General features: G+C 36.8%; 1 protein-coding gene across 1 annotated transcript in view; it reads left to right on the top strand.

Moving 5' to 3' along the window:
• NBAS (NBAS subunit of NRZ tethering complex) overlaps positions 1–27,363 on the top strand; it is a 161,214-nt gene that overhangs the window by 103,054 nt on the left and 30,797 nt on the right. The window contains exons 43-48 of the mRNA XM_054630256.2: positions 674–924; positions 2,919–3,253; positions 12,652–12,870; positions 13,119–13,321; positions 20,069–20,158; positions 22,417–22,612. Of these exons, the coding sequence (XP_054486231.2) occupies positions 674–924; positions 2,919–3,253; positions 12,652–12,870; positions 13,119–13,321; positions 20,069–20,158; positions 22,417–22,612 (1,294 nt within the window). The remainder of the gene's footprint in view (positions 1–673; positions 925–2,918; positions 3,254–12,651; positions 12,871–13,118; positions 13,322–20,068; positions 20,159–22,416; positions 22,613–27,363) is intronic.

Here is a 27,363-nt window from a genome sequence, read left to right as displayed (position 1 = left end):
CTGTGAAAAAGCTAATGTATTCTTTTCAAAAGATTCAGGAAAGAATTTCCTGAAGCAGTGAGACTGACTGAGGTCAACCCAAGGCTTAGTGATATTTTCATAAGCTTTCGTGGATGACAGTTTGAGAAGCAACTTGTTAAACTGTCAAAGTCTTGGTAAACTGTCCTAAACATGAATAATAGTGCCAAGCAGATTAATTGCTGGGCAAGAGCCAATATTCAGTGATAATATCTCTCAAGAGGTACACAGGTACTGATCAGCTACGGAAAACAGAATGTAATGGATTGGGAAAGCTTCTAACTGGGCAGTAGGATCTTTGAACGTCATTCAGCCACGAGTGGCTGGTTAGTTTGTTTAATAAAGTCTTTCTTCACACATGTCCTGGATGTATTCTACCTTTTACATATAGCTATACTCACAGATGTGAAGTCCTGCTTTGAATTCCACTTCAGTATTCATAACCCTTAATCTGTATGTCCAAGGTAACAGGTAACAGGATCGGGGGGAAATACAAGAGTTGCTTAGCTTTTGTTTATAGAGTGTACAATTATCTAAGTGTTTGTGAGTGAGACCCTAAAGAGAGGGAAGGATTGTCCTGTCTCCCAGGTGTGCAGCTGTAAGAGTCTTTCATGGCACATCCAGGCCTTTAAGCAAAAGTCATTTCTAAACACAGGTTATCGACACTGCAAATAGAAGAAAGAGCACAAAGTCTTGGTCTGTTTGAGACTTTGAAAAGCAGTCCTGAAACCTTCCATGAACACATGGCTAAATATGTTTACCCAAGTATTGAAGGCCAAGATCACCAGCGGTTGCTTTACTATTTTACACTCCTGGAAAACTGTGGCTGCTCAGAAGTGGTGAACCATGCTCTTAAACCTGAAACTCACATCCGACTCCTGAAAAAATTCAAAGCGGTTGCACCAGGTAAGAGAATACCTGTTTGTTTTCTTCATAACTGTATTTATTACTTTATTATGTAAGTATTGGCATGATTATGCTCAGCTAGTTTGTTTTCCTGGTAATTGCTTCTTTTCTGTGAGCAAAGGAGATGAATACAATTAATATAGTCACAAATTCTTTCTCTTTGTTTTACTGGAAATTTATTTGATCACAGCAAGAAAAAACAAGTTAAGAGCAGGTTCTGTTACTGATGCAATTTAAAATTATTGGTGGTATTTCATAGTGAAACTTTAAATGAAAAATATCAAGTTCCTAGAGTATAATTTTTAACACTACAAGTTTAACATGAATATTCTTAATGTGCTTAAGAAAGTTTACCTTTCGAGAGCCTGAATTACAGAATATATTAGGGACTTTATGCATTTTGTGCTTGTTTGTCTGAAAGAGGATAATTTTTTGTTATGTTTTACCCTTGATATTATCTTTTCCTTTCCCAGAATTACAGCATTGTTTGTAGCCCTTCATTTTCAGACAATTACTGTAAAATACACTGCTCCTAAGCATTCTGGAACTTGAAATAGTACTTTCAATTTGCTTGTTAGTTGGATACTTTCTTGAATTTTAGTTTTACAACTCCAAATCCAGTTTCAGAATGAAAAATACACACTGTATAGCATTACCTCCTGTGAGGATGAATTAACTGATCAGTATTGGAACCTAATTTGTATTGGACACTAACTGTGCTGCAAAGTTTGAAGAGATGGTGCCTATGAATTCATGTATTGCAGGAAGAAAAAAGTCAATTTTTTTGGAGATGAGGGATAACCCTCAGTTCTTATTGATCTTATTCGACAGTCAAGTTCTGTGATGCTTGCCAAAGAAAATTCTGCCATGAATTATTGTTTCATTCATTTATTTAAGCAATTTATTAAAAAAAAAAGTCCTGGGAAAATATGTCAGACATAAGTTCGTCAGTTTGCATGGTAAAAAATTAAATCTTTGTACTACATGCCTAATCAAAATTCTCAGTGTTCAGCATAGTTTAGAGATAGGAGTGAAGGAACAACAGCTAAGTGTTTACAGAGGTTGCAGGCCCAAAGTGTATGAATAAGAACATGGCAATAGAAGTCAGTTACTTTAGAAATTATAGGCAAAGAAAACAAAATAGTATCGTTTCTAGAAATACTTCTGTTGTTGGTAAATTAATTGCAAGGATGTTCTTCCTCTGGGAAGCGGAGTAGTAGCATGACTCTTGATTATATAAATATTGATGTAAATGGATCTACGTGTCCTATCTCTAGCTGACCTTATTTAGTTTACTTGTAGTTAGTGCCTTGCAGTTTTTCTGAAGTGCTAAGTTGTTACATGATCTGAATACATATTTTAAAATAACGAAGACTCATGCTTTGACTTGCATGAGGTTTTCTGGGATTTACATTTAAGTTCTAGCATGATTCTATATATTATATAGAAGTTCTTGCTTCTTTGAGAATCTGCATTTTTCGGGTTGTGTCATAGAATCACAGAACAATTGGGATTGGAAGGGATCTTAGAGATCAGCCAATTCTATATCCCCTGCCATGGGCAGGGACACCTTCCACTAAACCAGGTTGCTTAGTGCCCCACCCAACCTGGCCTTGGACAGGGATGGAGCATCCACAGCTTCTCTGAGCAACCTGTTCCAGTGACTCACCACCCTCACAGCAAAGGATTTCTTCCATGTATCTAATCTGAACCTACCCTCTTTCAGTTGGAACCCATTCCCCCTTGCTGGAGTGATATATAATGTTAAAATATGTTCCATGGATTGAGAAATTTCACATGCACCAGGACATCATAAAATCTAAGTCTATCAGTATTTATGCTTGTCAAAGGGGATAGGCCTTTTTAGTTTGTCAAAAGGATAGAGTCGTTTTAGTTCTGCAGATGCTAGTGTATCCATTATTTCACATGTAATTTTGGAGTGTGAGTAGATTTATTTATGAATAACTTTTACCTCTTTCTCCTTCTGTCACTAGGTCTTAATTACAAAAAACTAACAGATGAAAATGAAAACCCTCTGGAAACATTGGAGCCCATCCTTACAAGTCAAAATATCTTATCTATTTCCAAACTGGCTCCCAAAATTCCTAAAAAAGATGGCAGCATGCTGTCACCAAGTTCTGTTTATACTGTGTGGTTGCAAAAACTTTTTTGGAATGGCGATCACAATCTCATTAAAAAAATACCAGAAACCATGGATGAGTGGCTACATGCATATGATATGTGTTCCAAATACTTTGATAGACTTGATCCAGATGATATTGCTACTTTCATTGATGAAATTACTTTTTCTTCCAAAGCTGTCACAAAGGTAAGGAGATATTTTTAAAGAATTTTAGTCCTCAGGTGAAGCATATAATATATGAGTTCAATACAGCATCAAGAAGAAAGTCCCAGGAGATGTTACAGTTTTCATTTTGCAGTATTTAAAGATAAATTTGTAAACTTTTCCCTGACTACCTTTTCTTTTTATGACAGCCAGTATGAAAAGAAAGGATTTTTATTCACTTAGGGGAGTTAGATCTGTGGATGTGAGAGTTTTGATGGAACCCCAAAGTCCCTGTGTGCTCATTCAACTGAGAATAAGATATTGTGTACTTCTTAGAGTGGTTTGGGTTGGAAGAGACCTTAAAGACCATCAAGTTCCATCCTCCCTGCCATGGAGGATTTCTGCATTTCTTCCATCTATCCAATATAATATAAACCTGCCCCTTTTCATTAAAGCCATCTCCCTTGTCCCATCACTACAGGCCCTTTGGAAAGCTCTCCTGCAGCCTCCTTTAGGTGTTGAGGGCTGCTCTAACGTCTTCCCAGAGCCTTCTCCTCTCCTTACTGAACAGCCCAGCTTCTCAGCCTGTCCTCATAGGAGAGTTGTTCTGCACATCTTTGTGGCCTCCTCTGGGCTCAGACAGTCCCACTGTCCCTGTGTTTGACATACATGTTAAACAGTGCCAGTCCCAATACCAGCCCCTGAGGGGTGACACTTGTCAGTGCTTTCCATTTGGACATTGAGTCCTTAGTGCAATTCCTTGTATGCAGCCAACCCAGCCAGTTCTTTGTCCACCAAGTGGTCCATCTGTCACATTCATCTCTCCAGTCTGTGTGTCATGCCCAACAGTGTCAAATGCTTTGCACCAGTCCAGGTAAATGACACCAGTTACAGCTCCTCTTTCTTCATCCACCAGTTCTGTGACCCTGTCAGAAAAGACCACCAGATTTGTCAGGCATGATATGCCCTTAGTGAAGCTGTGTTGGCTGTCACCAGCCACCTCTGCTTTTCTGTGCCTTACCATAGTTTCCAGGAGGATCTGCACCATGATCTTGCCAGTCACCAAGATGAAACTAACCAACCTGCAGTTCCTTAGGTCATCCTTTTTTAAAAATGAGGACTATTATTTCCCCTTCTAGAGTCAGTGGGAATTTCTCCAGACTGCCACAACTTCTCAAATGGATGGATAGTGGCTTAGCAAATTCATGCACCAATTCCCTCACAACCCACAGAAGCATCTCATAAGGACTCAGGACTTGTGCGCCTTCAGGTTCCTTAGATGGTCTTGAGCATGAGCTTTTTAAGAATAAGCAGGGCCTTATTCTTCACTCTGCCAGTCCCTTCATTTGCTTTCTGCAACTTGGGTAGCATGGCTGGAGCACTTGCCAGTGAAGACTGATGCAAAGCTGTTATTGAGTCACTATGTTTTCTCCATGTCTCAGGTAACCCCGCTTCTTATTTCCTTCCAGAGAGGACCCACATTTTCCCTAGTCTTTCTTCTCTCACCAGTTTATCTACAGAAGCTTTTCTTGCAGCTCTTGGTGTTCCTGGCAAGATTTAGTTTGAGCAATGCTTTAGCTTTCCTAACCTGATCGCTGACTGCTGGGACAGTTCCTCTGTATGCCTCACAGGGTACCTGTCCTTGTTTCCATCCTCTCTAGGCTTTCTTTTTGATGTTTTATGTTTTTCCAAAAGTTCCTTTTGCATCCCTAGAGGTCTCCTAGCTTTTTTGCCTGACTACTACTTCTTTGGGATACATTGTTCTGCGCTTAAAGGAGGCTATCCTTCAATATCAGCCAACCTTTTTGGGTCCCTCTTTGCTTTATCCCATGGCAAATCCCTGAAGTCCAGAGCAGTGAACTTTCTGTGCACCCTCCTCATTGCACTAAGTCCTCCAGTCCTTCCTTGTTGGTGAAAGCAAGTTCCAGCATAGCACTTCTCCTAGTTGGTTCCTGTATGACTTTGAGAAGGACATTGTCATTAGTGCATTCCAGAAGCCTCCTGGATTGCCTGTGCCCTGTTGCATTCTCATTCCACCAGACACTGGTGTGGTTGTATTTATTTACTTGTGTTCATCCTAAAATTCATTGTGCCACGGGCTTGTGCTTAGTACCAGGCTTTTGCATTCAGAATAAGATGTTCCACAGAGAAAGTATTCTGGCCCAATGCATGTGGTTTCTAAGCATTGTAATAATGTAAATTATAAACTGTTGTAATCTCATCTGGCTGAAAGCCTGGTTTTGAAGGAATGCACTTCCATGTGTGTAACAGATATTACCAGATGTGGAGTTTATTTTTGCTCAGTGAAACCTACTTGCAAGGCTATTTCTAGCATATAGATTTACCCATGCTTTCTTACATATCTTTACTGTGAAGCACAAAAGAGAAATGAGATTTCTTAGATTTGACTTTATTAAAAGATCTAGAGATGTCTTCCCTAACTTTAACTGAAATGAAAAGGCGATAGTGTCCAGGGGTTTTTTTTGTGTCTATCTTCTTTATTTTGGTTTGTGACAGTTTTACTGAGGTATTTATACACCATGTTTAATGAGGTGAATTTCAGTTTGTTCTGTCTTTAAATACTGTTTTAATGTTCCTACAATATTAGTATAGGTTTATTAAAACCCATCTAACCTCTGTCTATATCAGAATTTGGTGAAAAAAATTGCTAGCTGGGTTAATAAGAAACTTTGTCAGGACAGAATTTATGCTGTGATCTGACTGTCAGGGTAGACCAGCATGTTTTCTCTAGTTCCATCAGCTGTCTCTGAAGCCTTTTTAGCAGAACTGTTGTCTTGGCTTAGGTGTTTTGATCCCTTTTATCTCATAAAGGTACTTTTTCATTCTTATGAGCAATGATTCAGACTTCTCCTGAGATCTTAATTGCCAGACTTGACCCTGAACTGAGGTAGCAAGGGCATGGCTTGTCTAATGAGAAGGAAGTACTGTCTTTACATATGGTCATTGCAACAGACTACTTGAAACTCTTGCTGTTAATGTTTCTTGAGTATTTCAAGGTTATTTCTTCTTTATTCCAGATGAATGGTACAGGGAGAGAGTGGATATCCTCCACTATGTGTCTGTTTTGAAACACCTTGATTATTTTCCTTTGTTTCTGTTCAGGATTCTAATACATTTTCTCTACCCTCTTGAGAGTAGAGAGAAGGAATCGCATGAAAGAAACACTAAAGGCAAGATGATCGTGGTTTGTGGTCAGGCAGAATTTTGTAGTAGAGACCTGTTAGCTTTTTGGCCATGAAAGATGCTCAAGAAGTGCTTGAAACAGTTGGTCAAATCACCTAATGTGCCATGCACTGGGTTTGGGATTTACAGCTTGCAAGTAGTTTTGCCTCAGGATCCTGTTCAGTTCTCAAGTAGAATTGTACCATGAGAAATTTTATCATTGTAGACCCTGGAAACTTATCTCTGAGGTCTCTTTCCTCTACCTTTCATCTGGAAAACACTTCATACATAAAAGCAGTCTTTTGCCTTGCACCTGTTACTTAAATTTTATGTGTTTTGGGGCTGCCCTGGTCATGTGCTCACTCTTTTAATCTCTAATTCAGCACTTTCTTCCCAGTCTATTTTTGTGACCAAATACTTTGCTATATCAGTTTCCTATTCCCACAATAGATGCATATTTAAGTATTTCATGGAAGTGCTGATACTCAGTGAAAATGCAAAAAACCATGGTCATTATAATGAAATAATCTGTACTGTCACTGAGACATCTGAGCTTTCTCTCATAAAGGAAGTTTTGAGAGGAAGCTTACAGTGAGAGTGAAGTGGGTTTTTTAGGAGTGCTGAGAAGTGAACTGGCAAAAAAAACCCAAAAAAAACAAATGTTGGATACCCTCACAGCTCTCTCTCACTCCTTCAAAATGTCAGAAGGGGAAGGTGGGAAAGAAGAGAGAGAGAATGTTCCAGGGAGATGATGAGATGCACTCCACTGGTATTCTTGTGGAACAGTATCTCCATGGAGAAACTCTTTCGGTTAGAAACAATTGAGAAATGTCTCAAGTGCTGAGGTAATGGGACCTTGGTTACATAGCACTGTAGGCTACATGAGCTCAGCTTCAGAGGTAGCATTGCTGTTGTCACCATGTGGGAACTTAGGAAACAGACATCAAAATATCTCTGCTGTTCCAGTATTTCAGTAGAAGTAAGGAGAAGCAGTGGTGGCGCAGCAAAGCAATAGGCAGCTGCTTCTGCTTGTGTGTCACTTGGATATGGCAGAAAACCTGGGAGCAGAATGTGTAATTATGCAAAAGGGAATGAAACCACAGGGGTTTAGTGGTGGCTTCTGCAACCCCTTGTTCTTCCTGACAAAGACAGGAATGTGATGAGCTTTGCCAGGGGCCCTTTTATTCACCTGTCCCTTTCCACAGACACTATGTTTTAGCTTTCTCATTAATTGGGCCAGCAGTGACTGAATGAGCAGTGTTTGACTGGGTAAAGGGATGGAGAGAATGTCTAAATTTGGAGAAATGGATGAGGAGTTTGCATTTATGAAAAGGCAACTAGCATAGTTATACTGACTGTAGTTCAGGATGTGACACGGTTTTAGGTACTTCTAGCTCTAAGAGGCCAGAGATTCTTTTCTCCCATGTTTCTTGCAATCAATAGAAATGAGTTACCACCTGGAAGATGAGATTCAGTTCCCAGGCCTTAAGCATTCATTAAATGGTCACATTGTGTGGTGGGAATGTGTGAGCAGAGATGCATCATAGTGGGACTTCAGTAAACCATAAACCTAAAGTAACATGGTTAGTGTAGTTGAAGAAGGTACAGATTGATGTAATATTTTTTTGTGTTTGTGGTAAATGAAACAGGCAAGGACCTTAAGGCTTTGTCAATGCCTTCCTCACGCATTGAAGGACTGATCTATTGATCCCTTGACCACAGAAGCTCACTGCTGCAAGCCCTTGAGAAGCTTCCTGCTTGTGGCATTTCTACTCAGATATGCTTTTAACTCTGTATAACTATTTAAGTCTTTCTGACTAAATAATAAATCATTCAGTCTCTGTAATGTTAAGAATAGGCTATTTGTGGGTATGGAACAGATTTCTTCCTAAATGGGAGATATTCCAAATATTCATTGGAATGACTGCTTATATTTTTGTATGCATTTTGAATATGTCATCTTTTTTCCCAGCAGCTCTGTTTGCTTTTAAATAATACTGATGTCATGGTTTGTTAATTATAGCAATGATCATACCAACTTCTTACCATGATGATTTCCCATTTGTTCCTGTTTCTGTGATCTTTGTGGAGCATTTTAGATAGTTTTGGGATTTTTTTTGGAATTTCTTCATTGCCAGCATTTTGTTCATTGTGCTAGGGAGTTGGTTATGTCTTCAAAGAACCGTCTGTTGTAGAGCTCATAGGTCATTGCCCTGATGGTATTTTGATTAACAGTACTCTAGAAAAAAAGCCTAGCACAACATAAACACAACTGAAAACAATATTTTTAAATCACTGTGTTTTCTTTATTGAACACACACTACAAATGGAGCTTGGCACAATATGTTGATTAGAAGAAGAAAAGGCTACAGCTTTAGATGGGAAAAGCAGAATAAAAAGCAGTGGTATCATCAGTCAGGTCTTCTGTAGAGAAAGAGAAGCTGAAATTTTCCTTACATGGGTACTCTATTGCAGACTTCCATCAGACTACAGCTGATTATGTTTTTTTGTTTAACATTCCATCTTTTATAACTTCTTTCCCAAATTCTGATTTAAAAGTTTTAAAATAACTTTTCTTGCAACTTAGTGATTTCAGTTGAAAGGTTGACTTATTTTCTCTGAGTCAGTAGTACTTTTTTGACCACATACCAGAGAGGTGTGGAATGAGAACCTGTTACAACTGAACATTAACCTGCATCATTTTCTTGACTTTAAAGGCACTAAATGCTGTTTAAAATAACTGTATAAAAAAAGCTCAGTTAAAAGAAAAAAAAAAGCCCAGAGTATTGTTCACTATCTTTTGTCTGGCTGATTGACTTAATGCTGTATAAAACACTAAGGAAAAAGGGCACGACATTGCCTGAAGGTGTACAAGAAATGTTCTTACATAGCGTGACTGCATTCAGATGTTACTTTTTGAATTACTTGGCTTCATTTTATCACTGTGCTCCAGTTCAGTTGGTTTGCCTTGCCTGACCTTGTTTTGTTCATGGATATTGACAGTACTTCTTTTTCTAGTATCAGTGCAAGGTACTTTCTTGTGCCTTTCATTTATATAGTTATTTTAATTAAATCTGCTTTGAGAGTGGAATAGGAAACTTCACTAATAGAAAACTTCATAAATATCTTTTCTTTAACTAGTTCCTTAAACTTCCATTTAAACTTTTTCCAGATGAATTTTACAGCATCTGGTAGGAATGAAGTTTGTTTCATCGTAGCAGCCTCAATGAGGCTGTGCTTTGGATTTGTGACTGAAACAGTGTTGATACCACACTGGGATTTTGACTTGCTGAGCACTGCTTGTACAGTGTCAAGGCTTATTTTTTATCTCAACACCTCAGCCCTGAGTAGGCTGCAGATAGGCAAAAAGTCGTTAAGGGGCACAGCCAGGACAGCTGACCTGGGCTGGCCAGAGGTGTGTTCTGTGCCATCTAATGTCATGCTCAGTGGTAGCAAACAAAGAGTTGCATGAGATTAGAGGGATTGAGCACCTCTCCTATGGGGAAAGACTGAGAGAATTTGGATTGTTCAGCCTGGAAAAGAGAAGGCTTTGGGGTGACCTAATTGTGGCCTTCCAGTACCTGAAGGGAACCCACAGGAAAGATGGAGACAGACAAGAGCATGATGGAGACAGGACAAGAGGGAATGGCTTCAAACTGGAGAGTAGGTTAACATTAGACATTAGGAAAAATGGTTACCCAAAGAAGCTGTAGGTGCCTCATCCCCGGAAGTATTCAAGGTTGGGTGGGGCTTTGAGCAGTCTGGTCTAGTGGAAGGTGTCCCTGTCCAAGGCAAGGGGGCTGGAACTGGGTGATCTCTAAGATCCCTTCCAACCCAGGCCATTCTGTGATTCTGTGATTTGGCAGCAGATACAGGAACTGCACCCAGCTGTTCCATCTGAACATAAAAACCCATTTTTCATTAGGAGGGTGAGTGAACACTGGCACAAGTTGCACAGAGGAGTTGTTGAGTCCTCCCACATTGGAGATACTCAGGAGCCTCCTGAACTGTGGTCCTTGGCCACTGGCTGTAGGTGGCTCTGTTCAAGCAAATGCCCTTTGCTGGCCCCTTCCACCCATTCTGTGTTTCAGTGTTGCTGGGATCCCAGGTTCCTGTGCCATTAAAAGGAGTGGAGCTGTTGCCATAATCTCACGCTTGAATGTTAATCACTGGCAACAAGAGTAGCAGGGTCAACATCTTCACATATAAGTAAATGATACTCATACTATACTTTATTAAGAAGTATATACTTATATACTTTGAGGAGAATAGGCTTATGAGATGATTTTTTACCCTGAGGAGTAAAATCTGTTGAGGTAAAATAGTATGTGGTGTTCTTCGGTTTAAAAAGAGATTTTTAGGATTTTTTTATTACACATTAGTCTATAGATTTTAAAATCTTCTTAAACTGTAAAAGCTTTTTAAATATAAAACTTCACTTCACATGCAAACAAAGCTTGAACTAACCCCTAAGCTACATTTTTATCACTGGTTCTGATACCAAATCTCATTACTGAAGCTGACTAGAAGTATGGAGGGAGAGCTATTCATGGTTTGGAATAAAATAACCAGGGAAATTATATGTTCATAATGCTGCATTTTGGCACTATGCAAATGTGAATGCAAAATTAAAACAGGCTTGTGAAAAAGCTGTATTTTCTTTCTTCGTTCTTTTTTTTTAATCTGAATGCTTTATTCTGCATGTGCTTATGGCAACATGACTTCTTAACTGGCAGTATATTGACATTTTTCTCTAGGATATAAGTTAGATGGAATACTTAAATTGTTTGCTTTTTGCATCGCTCTTAATTGCATTTTGAACATTAGAATGTACACTAGAAGAGAAAAAAATGAAATATGTAGCTGTTTTCTTCTTTTATCATGTTTATAAAATGGATATATAAATCCAACCATGGTTGTTAGATTTTAATGTGATGTGGAGGCTATGAATTTTTCTCTGCTTAGAGTAAAACCTGATGTTGAGGCCTTGTTCACAGTAACAAAATCAGTTAATTTGAGTGGGAATGGAACTCTGTTACATTTGAAATTGTATGGTAAAATTCCCTTTGTATTACATTCAAACTGGCAAACTTTCTTAGCTCTAACAATAATGTCCACTTATTTTGCTTTCATCCTTAAAATATCCAGTAGACCATTAGTGCAGTTCACAGTAATAGCACAAAAAACCAGGAGTAAACTATAGATCTTTCACTTGTGACTTTTTATCTAGGGAGTTTTACAGTATGTAAACTCTAAAACTTTCCACTAAATAATGCTGATCAAACTTTTTATGGCTTTGGAAGTAGCTAGTTAAATTCATGCTGTAAACATCTCTTGGACTTCGTATGAATAATGCTGTAACAGTTTATTTGCCCTCTTTTATGATAATTCATCTTATTTCCTATTCACTGTGTCATACAGATTTAAGCATTTTTATTCTATTCCTTGTGTATTTCAACTTGAAAGTTAAAATTGTTTATGTCTTTGTTCAGTATTGCAGTAACTAAAACACCAGATGTTAAAAGTACCCAGTGCTTCAGGTTTAGAGTTCAGGCAGAGGACACTCCCACCCATTAGAAAGTATATTGCAAGCATTGTTAAAACTGTACTTGAAGTTACAAATGAGCAAATCATACGTGAATGTCTAAAATCATACTTCAGACTTTGTTTTGGACTTTGAGCCCACGCTGCGTCTTTCCCCAAACAGGACGGTCAGACTTCGTTTCAGTTTAATGCCTAGATACAGCTGGTTGTACAGGTCTTTAAAAGTATTTTGTATCATTACTATTTGGGATACCTTGGGCTTTAAATAGATTGATTTAAAAATTCTCAGTCCTTATGGGGTTTTTGCTTATGGTTATGATCTTATATTTTAAACAGTGGTCTAAACCTGACAAAACTAATTTTAGGTGAGTTTTCAGTCAGTCTTGTAAAGCAATTCTCACACATCTCTCAGTGAAGAACTGGAAATGAAAGATTGTGAGGTGGCAGTATACAAAAATAATTAATATAATTAGGAAAAGAAGTTCATATGGTTTAAAATGAACATGAGTCAGTAAAAAGAAGGACAGCAGAAGAAAGTAAAGGAATACTGATCATTTTAATAAATGACAAGTCAGAAACAAAGTTGTTGACCATTAAATACTTCATTTAGTTTTATGCTGTGTTGTGGAGCCACCTGACCTCTTGGCACTGCTGAAATACAAATAGTAGTGTACAGGTAATGAATGAATAAATAATTGAGCAATCTTTTTCAGCTGCCAGTTGAAGCCAGGATAGAAGTGACTAAGAAGGCTATTAAGGCAGTCAAACATCTTTCTGAGAAATCAAGAAAAAAAACTTCAGATAATGACATGAAAGATGCTGAAAACCCACCTGCTGCTTATGAAGAAACACTGAATCATTTGCAACAATCTCTTGCTCATCTGGAAACACTCACTCACAGTTTTATCACTTATTTGAAAAGCAGCAAACAGGTAATGATTACTGATCAAGTGCTTGCTTTGAGTGTTACCATGACTAGCAGTGATAGACATCAATCTTCTGTCATATTTTATTAATGCTTTCTACCTTTGCTTTTGTTGACCTGGGTTTTGAACATTCGGTTCCATCAATCTTTTTTTTTTTCCTCAGTATATGGTAATTCCTAGCAGAAAGGAAGACTGATACAGCTCTGTAAATAAGCAGTACACTGATTAGTGTTCCAAAAACTGTCTGTTCACAGGATGCACTACAGAAGTACGGCTATTTATATGATCTGTCAAGGTCAGAGAAAGAAAAAATCCATGAGCAAGCAGTAGCCATGTGTATAGATGGTCAGCCCCTGGACATGGTGCAGCAGTTGTTACAAGTGGCTGTTGGAGATCTAGGCCTTTCTCCTCGGGATATTGTCCAATGTGCTATCAAAAAAATTGTAGGTATATTAAGGTAAGCACAAAACTTCCTTAACTAAGCATAACAATCTTTCTTCTGGATTTTTGGAAGGTTTTCTTTCCAATGGTTGAGTTGGTGTGTTGGTTTGTTGTGATTTTTGGTTGTTTGGTTTGTTTTGTTTATTTTCAGTGACTACTTATTTGCTTTTAATGTCTGGATTTTGCAGTAGGAGGAAAGTTTTTTGATTATGTTTTTGTTTACCGATAATTTCATATTATATTTTTATGAGCTGGGGAAGCCTGAGCAATTTGAACAAAGACAGACAGAGCTTACAAGCGCTTTATAGTTAAAAGCATTGGATTTACAGCATTGTTCCATTATGTGTATGTGGCCTTGGGAATTGTTGTAACATTTACAACAGCACATAATTCTTCCTTCTTAAACAGAGTTAAAAGGCATGTTTATTGGAAATCGTAACTCATGCAGGTATTTGGTCAGCAGAGGCCTAGTAATAGCTTCTGCCACAACAGTGTGTCCTACCAGAAGTCATAGAATTTCCATCTTTGGAAAAACTTGCTGAGCCATTTCTGGGAGCTGGTTTTTTTTTGTGCTGGTTGGTTTGGTTCATTACAAATATTTTATTCCCCCTCATTTTTTTAAGGGAACGCAGGGAAGCAGGGAAGATAATTTTATGTAGTCTATTTCAATTTGAACAGATAATTCTCATTTAACTATTCATGCAAAACTCTCTTCTGAAGTATTTCTGTTTCAAAGAGATGTATACATGCATACATGCCACAAGTATGAAAGAGTATTCTGCTGTTAGATGTCTGGTAAACACTGTTTAGCACTTCTAAGACCAGTTTAGAGAGATAAAGCTTTGAGAATTTATCCTGTTGTTCTGCATGCAGAAAAATTATATGGGCAGGATGATCTGAATGCATACACCAGGAACTGGAAAAGAAGTCTAGCAGGGAAAGTTTGCTATGGCTCTACTTTTTCTTCAGCATGCATGTATATATTACAGCAGATTGAAGTGCCACAGATGAAAAGAAGGCAGCCTGTCAAATTGTTTGCTGTCCTCTTTGGCAGAAAATTGATTTCTCCCGTCACTCAGTTTAAGAGTGTTCACAGCATCCTCAATGATGATAGAGCTTTTGCACAGCAACATAAGTAATAATCTTTCTTGTCTGGGTTTGTCCATTTGAAGAAGAGTAATTTAGCTTTAGATAATAACTGTCCTGCTGTTCCTGACTAGCAGTGTGATGTATCTGGATACAAAGCTCACAAAGTCCAGTTATTTTGCCTATAATGAGTCTTATTAACATGCAGAGTATGAGAAACCTATCAAAATTCTCCTTTTTACTCTGCTTCTTATCAACACTTTTCTGCAAACTGAAATTCTTGTTCTTTATATGCATTGCAAGGCTGGGATGGCTGCAAGTTGATTTAAAGTTCTGGGACAGTGACTGTCTCCAGTAACTCCTATGCAGCACTTGACTGGGAGGAGGGGGATGACTGTCTCATAGAGAAAACTGTAGTGGCAAAGGTGGGCAAATGAGTTGGAAGTTTCAATTAAGATGATTTGGTGTGTGTTGTGACCTTATGTGGTCAGTAGAAATGTTCCACTCCCACTCTGCTGCGGTTTTGGGAAACGAAGAGAAAGATAATTTTATATCATTCTGAACAATGGAAGGTTTGTCTACTACAGTGATAAAGAACATGAAGTGAAAACCTAGCATCAGCTAAAATAGAAAATACTTGAGATAATATCCTCCCTATGATGAAATTCAGAAAGGGTTAATATTATAAAGTACTACATCTAATCTAAATATAGGGAGGAATTAAAAGAAAGGTTGTTACTTGACATCTCTTAAGCCTGCTGGTAGTCCTATTGTTATGAATAAAATTGGATTAATCTCTGTCTTATGCTCAGATGTTCACTTTCAAGATACAACACAAATTACAACATTTTGATAAATACTTGCATTTCTACCATTAAAGAAGTAGTCTTGCCTGTGTAGCTGGGAAAGGAAAACTTTTACTCGATAAATGCAACATTTCAAGGGAATACCTTTTTTAGGTTTATTTACTGGAGCTTTGATATGTTACACAGTGTGGTTATTTTATACAGTAGTTTTGAAAGAGATATTGTTGGAAAATTCTTTAACAATTAACCTTCAGAGTAGCAGCTGGAAGGCTGTGACCCTGAACTTGGATTTCCTATAGCTGTGGTGACAAGGAATGTAATTAAGGTATTGCAAATATAAGTGGAGGAAACTACAACCACCCTTCAAACACAGTAAAATATCTTTTGTTATTAGCATATATAGTCATTCTTGCAGAAGAACCTTCTAGAAAGTAATGTCTTCATAAAAGTTGAAGTTACTTTTTGGCTTCATTTTACAGCAGCATATGATATGACAGGCTTAACAACTTTGAGACCTTCTCTGAAACAGATTTTTTGTTAAATATAGCATAGTTATTTGCTTAATCTGGGATTTTGTAATTTGTGAATTTGTAAGTCATTAAATGGCAATTTTAAAAGCTGTATTGTCCTCCAGTTCTTTTAACTACTTTTGTCTCCATTAACTCCAGTTTTGGCACACAAAATTCAAAATAGAAACTCTTGCATTGGTATGTGTTAAAGCTCTCCACAGAGCATATTTTCATATTTTACATGATTTACATATTGTGCACTTCCTTGTTTGCCTGTAGAAACAGCTACTATAAATAAAAAACAGTTGCCTCTTCAATAGAAACCATGAACTTGTGGAAAAAAAACCAAAATATTTTAGCAACTATGGTCTCCTGATTACTCTTACCTAAGACTCAATTTAATTCCTTGCCTAAGATCTCTGGCATGGTGGATAGGAAGTGTTCTATGTTCCATGACTGCAGGCATGTCTGTGGTTTGTCAGTCAGGAAAGACATTTTGTCTGTTTGTCTGTTGAAGACTTCATGGTCTCCTTCACCTGCTGCTCCTAGAGTTCTTCTCTTGGATATCCACGGGGATATAGAGTTTCATGAAATTTCACCAGGCAGGGAGCAGGAAAGGTTTGGTGAGATTTTGAGTTCCTTGTTTATTGCCCACTGGTTTTGAAGAAGATAAATCTAGCCTTGTTAGAAAGAGTAGCTTTCGGGGGAAAAAAAAATCAGATGTTTTATTACCTCATCTCATTTGAGCAGAGGTAATACAGAGTAATTTTGTAACTTGTATATAATGATTTTGTGGTATTTTAGATGGAAATAATGGTTTACCATTTATCCCCAGCTTTGAATGGTAACACCATTAGCCTGTTATTTCCTTATTTTCCTCATATTTAAATATGACAAAGCACAATCAGAAGGAGGAGAATAAAGCTGGAGTATTTTCAATGAATACAGTAATTAGGTTAAAAAAATTTAGATTAAGTTAATTTATTCTTCCAAGTGTTCTTTGTACTTTATTCTGTTTGAGGAATGTGATTAAATATGCATCACTTTTTCTGACACTGAACTGAAATCAAAATAAGCCTTTATCAGTGTAATTACAGCAAGCTCATACCTAGGAGTTTTGAGGTGAACACTAAATCATGTTCTGTTGTTTAAAACATCCATAAAATAGCATATAATCTGTGTGGAAGACTAATCCTTCATTAATTATATTTGTTTCTGTTAGTAGCTGCTTATTTTTAATCATTAATTATTAAGAAAAGAACAAGGCAGTAATCTGTGGAAACTTGACAGGATTATTTGTCTCAAGAGCCATCATCTTTTTTTAGTTCCTCTAACCATTAGGCAGTAAAGGCAGTATTAAGCTTAAAAAATGGCTAGCTTTCAGTCTTTGTAGATTTTTAAAATATTTCCTTATTCTAGATAACTGTAGCTTACTGCTTAGATTAACCTTTTTTCTCCTTTCCTGTGCCTAAAAAAGATATCTGTCTATGTCTGACAAACGTGAAGCTTCCTGTAAATGTTCATAAATCTGTTGTTCTGGAAAATCAGCTTCACAGATGTATTGTCAGAAACAGTGATTTTTTTGTTTTCAGAAATGCCCATTAGCTTATGTAGATAGATTTCTTTTTACCCATTTTGGTTTGGGTTGGGTTTGTTTGTTTGTTTGGGTTTTTTTTTTGGGGGGGGGTGGTGGTTGTTTTGTTTTAGGGTATTTTTGAGGAGCTCAGAGCCTGCTTGTGACAGGAGCTACCAACTTTCATTTTTCATTTCTGAGAGATGAAGGTTTTTTGAAGAGCAAGGGCTAGGACTGTCCAGAACTGATCTCTAAATTGAGAATACCCAAAATATAAGGTTTGCTGGTCGGTTTCCTTTGATGTGGTAGTTATTTATGTACACTAAACGTAAGTAAGTGCAAGTGGAGCAGAAAGAACTCACTTTCTGTACACTGTACAATCACATAATAGTTTGGGTTGGAAGGAACCTTTAAAGGTTATCTTGTGCAACACCCCCTACAATGAGCAGGGACACCTTCACCTAGATCAGCTCACTCAGAGCCCATCCAATCTGGCCTTGAATGTTTCCAGCAAAGGAGCATCCACCACCTCTCTGGACAACCTGTGCCAGTGTCTCACCAGTCTAACTGTAAAAATTCCTTCCTTATATGTGGTCTGAATTGACTCTTTGGTCTGTCACCATTTTTTCTTATAATCCCCCTTCAAGTATTGAAGAGCTGCAAATGTCCTGTTTGTTTCTGTTTCAATACTCGTACTCTTCTTAGTGTGCAAGCTTTACAAGTATTCCACTTTCCTTTTCATATGCCCATTGTAGATGTGTTTTTATTACAAACTTAATTGAAAAAAGGGCACAAAAAATGGAAAATTTAAATCTGGCCTGTAAACAAATCACTAACAAAGTGGCTTATAAAAAGAGCGTTAATGAAGTGTCTTATATCTGTCTTCACTCTAGGGATAAATTTTTTTAGCTTTTTATGTTTTAAAAGAAATTGAAACCATCTCCTAATGCATGTAGCCAGTTGCATAAAATTATTATTTGAATACTAGTCTGCTTTTTATCATTTCCACACTTCTGCCCTAAGGGTGTATTCTTTTTTCTTTTTCCTAAACAGAGTGTTCAGTTCTGTTACATCTCCTTTCTGTGAAAATACACTTTTTTTTTCTTTTTTTGCCTTCTGAGAATGAGTTTTTTGTGTGTTTTGGTAATGGATTTTATATTTTGGAGACATATCATGTCTCTGAGAGTTTAAAACCCTGAATATTTCTATATATTCTTTTTATTCTGTACTATAAATTATAATTTGACTGTTTCCAGATATTCTGAAGATGTTTAGAAAAATATTGAGATTCAAGCTTCAGTCATAAAAAAGTTATTTAGCTACCATATGCTAAATACTGGTACTAAGAACAGCATTTTTATCAGACATATGTACAGTATCTTTTGAGAAAAAGGCCAGTGTTAACAGCCTTCTACTCCTATTTCAAACTTTAGGTGTGCAATATAATAATATAAAATGAGTATGCTAAATTTTCATCATGCAACAAATCATCTTGCATCTGTTCTGAATAGACTTATTGATTTTTAATCCAGTGTTGTTCACTGGAGTGCTGGCCACTTACTAAGATAAAAATAGGAAAGATGAAAATTCTGAATGCAGGAAGACATTAAAGGTTATAAAGATTTAGGTCTCTATTCCATATGATATAATCACTGTCCAGGAAATATATTTATCTTTCTGATGTAATAAATGACAAAACTGTAAATATTCTCTAAGTCTTGACAAAAAATATTCTGGAATATCACAGTTATTTTTGCACATTACTATCAGCTGTGTAGTATTTTGACTTTAGATAGAACAGTCAAAGTAGTCTGGGCACGTGTTTGTTTTTGGTAAGAGCAGATCTAGGAAGAGGTTGACATTTTTAGTATCAGAAGAGCTTTGATATGGTGATGACCTATGGAAAAAATACCCTTTTCCCTGGGTTTTTCAAATCATCTGCAGTCAGATAACTTGGTAACTATTTCCCTTTTTTTCTCTTTCTTTAATGCAGCTTTGACAAACTAAGCCAGGCAAAGCTGTTGTTTTTCCAGTTCATCCAGGCATCGCTGCTGCTCAAGTGGTTTCCATGGGGAGACACTGTGTGTTGTACCAGGGCAAAATCTGTCCCTCTCTCAGCACCAAATCTGTTTAATGGGAAATCTTAGCCAAAAATGTCACTTTCACTGAGTTAGGAGCAAAGCTTGCTTTCCTACCAGAGTGGCTTTGGGTTGTATGTTTGTTTGTTTCTTTTTTCACACGATTTTTACAACCTTTTAACCTCCAAAAGAAAACTGTATTTTAACTGAAACATGGGAGTGGTGGACATTTTTCTATTCCACACGTGCACAGAGGCTGCTGTTCCATGGTTGCTTGACCCCAGAGAAATCAGCAGATAGGATACTACTGATTCAGGTTACAGTTGAGCTAATTTAAGCCAACTGAGATGCTGCAACAGGATTTGGACAGAAAGGATGGTGACATTTATTTATAACTTTAGGTCTGTTTAGTTCATATTGATCTTTAAGGTAGTGAGATTACAAGTGAATATTCTGCTGACCTAATTAATCTGTGTTGGAAGCACTAAACTTTAACTGTTTTTCCTTTCAAGTTTCATTTAAGAGTTCTAATATTTTTTCCCACTCTTGTTGCTTTTTGCATTACTCTGACATAAAAATAAAGCTGCTAGTTAAGAAGCGAAAATTGAACATTCTTATAATTATTGAACAATTCATATAAATACTACAAGTGCAGAAAAAGAAATACAGTATTAGGGACTTTTTAATTGTAACTTTGTCTTCCCTTAATAGTGGAAATGGTGACTCATCTACGACAGAGAAAGATCCACTCGGAGTCCTTGAAGGTATAATTTCTGCAGTGCATGCAAGCGTTGAAAAAGGGTAAGAGCTTCCTGTATGGATTCTTTGGGTAAGACTTTGAAAGATGCTTCTCATGAAATCTTTGAAGGTACAATACTGAATATGGATGATTTTTCTTCATGGATATATATAATGGGTTTGCACTTAATTTTCTAAGACTTTATTCTGGAACGGGCTATCATTTTTCATGTTAGAAGTCTGAGCCCTGACAGAAGCCTTTACTTGATCATTTGGAAGAAAGCACTGAACCTAAAATTTAGATAACTGTGTATTATAGTGAAATGAGAAAATGGTTTTTCAGCTGTGACTACTGCAGATTGTATATCTACCAGGAGCATGTCACTGCTTTTGTTTTAATTTAGTTGATAAATTGCAAATTATAATGATTCACTCTCAGATATTGTAATTTAGATATCTAAGTTTGTCCATATTTGTAAAGTATAGTGCAGAAATAATTTCCCAAATGCTGTATGATGCTTCACCACATTTTTTCTCCTGTTTTGGGAATGTCCTTACTTCAGATCACATAATGGCCTGCATGTCTCACTGACATTTTCCATTTCACCTCCTGTAAAGAAAAGGAAGAAACAAAAAAAAAATCTTTTTTTTCCCTCAGATGTACAAATGAAGAATTCATGTATAATAATGATAATACGATTCCATACTTTCTGGTAGCCACACAAAAACAGTTACACTATTTTTTTGAGGCTTCTGCAATGAAATTAAATGAGTTGAATATTGGATACTGAAGTAGATTGAATTGATGTAAAGATTTGCAGTAAATATAATTTGCAGTATTCTAAGTTATAAAGGACGAGTCAGTACTATTTTATTCTGAGATACTTTCTGGAGTCTTTTATTTGTATACTTCATCAACGTTTAACTGCTGAAACAGGAGGCTGGAGTGAAAGTAATTATGATTGCAAGAGATTGTTTATATTCCTTTAAATATTTATTTATCAACTTAAAACTCAGCTACTCAATTTATGAAACAGAAATATTTTCCTCAGGAAAATATATGTAAGCCTCAAGTGCAAGCTCTACAAACTCTTGAAATATTCCAGCAAGTCCCTTTAATTCCCAGACTTTTAATTTGCAGTTTGAATGCCACCTGTTCAGCAAAGGCATGTCTAATTCAGCTGGAGTTCTGTGCTAACAGCATCATTCAGACAATATTAAGCTTAAGTAAAATTGAAATCCTTGTAATATGAAAACCTCACATGTCAATGTTTATTATTTCATAGCTGCAGGACAGGTTAACTTGGTATTTTCTGTCTCATATTACTTTCCTGACTGTCTTTTTAAGACAAATAAGGGAACATTAGTTACAAATCATGCTCCACCAGGAGCCCCTCGCTCGGTTTCTTTTTTAAGAAAAAAGTTTGCTTGAGTTTGAAACATTACTGAAAGTTAAAACAGCATTTACCAATTTGGTATCTGTTAGTTTTTAGCCTCCAAGGGACAGCACAGATTATTCTGTCTCCAGCTGTGAACTGCTTGGTCAGTTCATGGTGATCTGTGAACTGTGAATGCTTCCACACAGTTAGGATGTATTTGATAGAATTCACTTTCTGAATCAAATTATATACTTAAGAGTTTTCCTAATTAACAAAGTCTGACCCCAAAACTTAGGGGTTTTAACACCTCTCTTTTTTTCTTTCTAAGGATTTTGGACTTATTACAATCACTTTCATGCTAAGAACTTAGAATGATCAAGCTGGCTAGAGATGGTACAGAAGAAAAAATAGGGCTATAGCTGTGAATGGGAGAAAATAATTTGTGTGTGTGGAATGGAAAGAAAGGGCTTTTAAAGGAAGAAAAACAGCGCAGGATGAGAGTATGATTAAGCATTCAAAGATAAGTGTCATACTAAAAATGCAAGCATTCAAGCTGGTTTTCCATAAAATCAGATGGTGTGGTAGTACAGGCATCAGTCAGGCCCAGACCCCATGAAAAGTCTTGGACTTCCGGATGCTGAAACCCAGCACCACTGTATGGTACCAGGGTAGGTTATGGGAGATTATGTAAGTCTACAGATGGATTCCTATGGTATTACATGGTTGTTTGAAGTCCAGTAAAAGTTCTTATGCCACACAACTTTGGGCTCCTGATTTACGTGGGCTGGTTCTCCTGCAGCCTCACAGAGGTCAGAGCTTCCATTTCCTGGTGTTAGGTATTTCATACATCCTGAGTGTGCTTGTTAAGTTTTAAAAATGCATCTAGTATTTTCATTAGGATTACTACCTGAGACTGTTTAACACAGTATTTTTTAATTACAGGGAGAGAATAGTTTCTTCAGATGACCTTCTGGAGTGGTTGAGACCTTTCTGTGGCGATGACTCCCTGCCAGTGAAGCCTCGCATCAGGGTATTGCAAATTCTGGAGCAAGCCTTCCATCTCAGTGATGAGGATAGCAAGCTGCTTGTGTACTTCAGGACACAGGCTGTTCTCAGAGCCTGCTGGCCTGAAACAAAGGTATTAATACTGATTGATGCAAATTACAGCATTAAACTGTTTTGTGTGTGAGGATTATGTAATGAATCACTGGTCAGTATATAGTTGTGATGCATCCTGTTGTCTGGAAACTAATCCTACTTTCCTTTTTAAATCAAGTTTCTGATACATTCTGATTCTTTGAAAAACAAAGTTACGTAAAAGTAAAGGACTTCTCTAATTTTTGTTTACAATCAGGAGTACATGGTACTGAACTTGATGGAACACTGGTGATTTTCCTCCATGTCAAACATTGGCACTGATGTTTTTGTACCTTCTTTCTTTTCTGACCATTTTTTCCCATCAGTTTTATCTTCCCTCTTTATCTTCCACTTGGTGTCACATTTTACTCAGAATTAGAATGATAATTACTGGCCACTGGCCAGGCTCTTTTTGTCTTGAGCCTTTAAATATTATTGTATGAATGTGTAGCAGTCTTGAAATCATGTGAAATACCTCTTGCTGCATGTAGAATTGTTCAGAAGCAGAGTTACTTTTTGTTCATTTTCTAAGTTCCTCTCCCTATGTCAAGACCTTACAGAACAAAAATAGAATATTTCTAATAGTTCCCAAAAAAATCTATGAACAAACCCACTTTATATTCATATAAAACAAAAGCAATATCTCAGTTTTGACTTGCTGTGCTAAATTCATCCAAGGGAACAATCCTAATAAAAATCTTAAAAGGAAAAGAAAGTACTTATCTCTTGGTTTCTTTGGAAATTACTTTTTCTCTTGTATTTACAGTAATACCAGCATTTAACTCCTCAACTACTATGCAGGTGTCTGTGATTGGATTCTTCATTTCAATCCTTTGTCAGTATTTGTGTTGCCTGTGATCTGCTTTCCACTTCAAAATCATTTCCAATTATAAAACATTCAATTAGAGTATGTCTTAAGAAAACAAGATACATGCAGGTAATAGCTTTCAGCCATGTTTGTAGAAGACAGGAAGAGAACCTGTATTTGACAGAAGCCTTATGAGACTCATTACACTTGTGATTTTACCTTAAATATTTATCAAAACTTTATTTTCTCCCATAATCTTGTAAGTCAGGATGTATATCTTTGCAAAAAGAAACACTCATCCATTTGGTTACAAAACCTAATTTTAGGACTTAATTGAGTGTATTTCATATGCTGCTGGCTCATGTGTAGCTCACTGCCCACCAGAACCCCCAGGGCTTTCTCAGCAGAGCTGAGACAGCCACAGCTCTCCTGTCCCCACCTGTCCAGGAGCATCACAGCTGTTAAACCTTGTTCAAATTTTGCTGCCTCAGTCTTCCAGCCTGTTCAGGCCTCCATATAATCGGTTACTTTCCGTTTCCTGAAGGGATTTTTAGAATACTACTAGTTTCAAGCAGGAAAACCTGGTTTTCTTTTTGCAAGGGAAGAATTTTGTACTGGCTCAGCAACAGTTCATCTGCTCATCACAGAGTTGCTGATCACTTCAGTGCTTCACCCATTTTCTGATGAGTAAGCAAGTAGTACAAGAAGACATGTAATAAAGCTTGAAAAATGCACTAGATAAGCTCAAACCTTCCAGAGATAACTGTCTGAAAATATGTACACAACACCATAATACTAATTTCTCTGTATATACTATTTATTGTTTAGCTAAGTGTAGAAATAGCTTTCATGCTTAACAATAGTGAAAGCAGTGCTTAAATGTACATACATAAAAATCATTGATTGTGCACCCCAATTTCTGCTACAGAATGCAATCATAAGAATCCTATTGAAATATATTAAAAGTTATTCTCATTTTCATGTCAGCTCAAGCTCAGTGTGGTTGATAAGAACCCTTTCTTTTCTTCAAATATTTTGTGCTAGGTAACTAACGTGTTATTTAGACAGAAAAGTCATGTTGGCTTGTCCATTAGATACCTGTCACTGAAATTCAAAGTTCTTCACAAATGTCCAAGAAAATAAATAAGTGGTCTTAGATGTATTTATTTGGTATTTTTTCCTCTTTTAGTCAGCTGATGTCAAAAGCTAGTCTACAAACTGATACTAGAAAGGCAAGTGATGGCCTTGTTTGAGGTCTTACTAAGTTTGCATATTTTGTGAACTAACAAACAAGGAAAATATAATCATAAAATAACAGATTGAAAACGATACGTTTCCCAGTCTTTCAGGTGTGTTAGTGGAATAAGAACACTGCAGAAGTCAGTGGTTACATGGTTGCTGAAAAGCAAAGAGAGAGATTTCTATATGAGCTTTGGCAGAGCATTATGGTTAAGACACAATTTTCTCGTGCAAGTTCACACTTCAGGTACAAAGATCTTTAAAAGCAACCCTGTTTATACAGGAGGGAGTATTGAAGGACAACTTAAAAGTTTAATCAGGTTGCTGAGTAATCCTGGAAGAAGAAGTAGACAGGAGGAATCTCATCTTTCAAACTGTGTCAGTCTGCCTGCCTTGTCTGTAGACATCGCTTTCTCTATTATCACTACACCTTTATCAATTTTGTCATCCTTTCTCATCCAGAAAAATAATAATTAAAAAAAATCACATCTAAAATAAGTGGGGATGGAAGGGGCTGTGGATTGAATGCTGGTTTTAGATTTTACAGGAATGTGTTTAAAGGTTGTTGGTTTTCAGGGCTTTTTAATGAAATTTAGATTGCAAATAGGTCAAAAATGCATTCATTATCTTGCTTCCAGATTGTTGTATTATTTCTTGCATGGCATTTCTTACATGCTTTTGGGGGATCCCTCTTTTCCTGTACCAATCCTTGGCACAAAAAGGGACAGCAGATATTATAAAGTATGAATGTGGATTTCTATTTAATAAAGATAATTTTAATGATATTGCAGTGTTCAATTACCAGAAAACGTGTGAAAGCCACCCTCAGTGTGCCTACTAATCCTCTTAGACAGGCTTTGCATACATCAAGGAGGGACTTAATATTTAATTATGCTCTAGGTGCTGTAAGTAGTGGTCCCACAAATCAATGTGCTGGGAAACAGGCCAGCTCCTACAAAATTAAAAATGTACTTTATGGAAGCAGCTACCTATCAAACATTCAGAAACACAGTGATTTCCAGTTCTCTAATGATTAGTTAACAAAATTAAAAATTCAGGGGTCCTCATTTTTCAAAGGCTTGAGAGTCTTTAATTCACATTCCAGTAGCATCCCACGCTATGGAGGAGGAGGAGGCATGCCTTGTTTTAATCCCCTTGATGAATTTTATCTGAGCTCTTCAGGTTCTGTAATTTTCTAGTTAACTGGTGCATGAAAAATATGGTTCAAAATACTGACTTTTTCTATATTAAAAAATGTTGGAGGGGGAAGAAAGACATCATTTAGAATGTTGGTATCAAAATTTATCTGTATTCATCTAAGATGGGAAATCCATTTCGTTTCAAATAATATAAAAATATAGTCTGTAATGACTCAGTAGTGTCTAACAAGCCTGAAGTGTCAGCTGACAGGTTATGTGTGTGTATGTGTAGTTAGCTGGTGAGCTCAGTGACCAGCTACAAGGCATAGGTTACAGAAATGAGTTGGGGTTTGCCTCAGGAAGTTACAGGGTCACTGAAAAGCTTCTGGAAGTACACCAAGGCTTACTTTCATATACAAAGTTATTCATTGTGAAGCTTCTACAAGACCCACCTTTTCTTGAAAGGATTGTTTCATTATTATGCAAATACAAAATGTAATTACTACTTGCATGCCACTTAAATGCAAATAGCTTTGTCATTTAGAGAAGGTAATCTCATTTAGCCTTCTCCCTCATATTGTTATATTATAGTTTTTTCATGATCTTGGGGTATAGAGAGCTGCTGAGGGCTAAATGTTTTTGAAAATTTGAAGGAACGTCTATTAAGGATTTAAAAGTGTAACTTTGGGCGCTTCTTTTATTTATTTTTTTTCTAAAGTTTAGCTTTGAAATATTGGCAGATTAATTGGTGTTGTGTGTGTGGGATGTGCACAAAACATTTTCCTTCCTTCCTGCCTGTGTGGCAGTTGATGTATGGCATATGCAAACTTGTGTCTCAGCAACCTTAGTAATGTCTGCATTGACTTTCCGAGAGCTTGGGGTGGCTGTCAAGACTCCATTGCTGCTTTGTTCATCTTTTAACCCTGTTAATGAAAAACTTGCAGTGAAAAATGTGTTAATGAAAAACGGTGTTTCTTCATACTAGTTCCTTGAGAAAGGTCTCAATGGGAATATCAATGTCCAGTGATTTTCAGCTTTTTCCCATTTCCTCTTCTCATGTCATAGATTTACACATGAGAAGTCCATTTTGTTGAAGCCATTTATCAGGTAACAATGGAACGTGTATTTAGTTTGATCTGGCAAAACACAGGGGAAGGAGCTGTATCTGTTTTATCCTCAGCCATCTTTTATTTGTGAAAAATGCTTAATTAGAAGAAAGATTTATGTTCCTATCAACTCTGAGTAAATTTGTTATGATGTTGTTTATAATTCTAGAGACATTGTTTCTCTGCTGGTAATGCATAAAAATTAAGCTTAAGAAATTTAATTTAAGTTTTAATTAATATTTTAAAACACTAATTTCCATTCCTTGAAGATGCAATTCATCCATATGAAAACATGTGATTTTCTTTTTCAGGGAACATAAATTGTAGCGTGTATGATTAATTAAATACTTTTAGATGCAAATGAAATATTCTCCATTAACTACACAAGTATAGCAGATAAGACAAAGTGTAGAGAAAAGCAGCAGTGTGAGTGCACACAAGTTTTGAATTGAGCCCTGGG

This window comes from Agelaius phoeniceus, chromosome 3 (assembly GCF_051311805.1).
Source record: "Agelaius phoeniceus isolate bAgePho1 chromosome 3, bAgePho1.hap1, whole genome shotgun sequence".
In the NCBI taxonomy this organism is placed as follows: Eukaryota; Metazoa; Chordata; class Aves; order Passeriformes; family Icteridae; genus Agelaius; species Agelaius phoeniceus.
The sequence above is the reverse complement of the archived record's forward strand: the minus strand, read 5'-3'. Positions and strand labels throughout refer to the sequence as shown.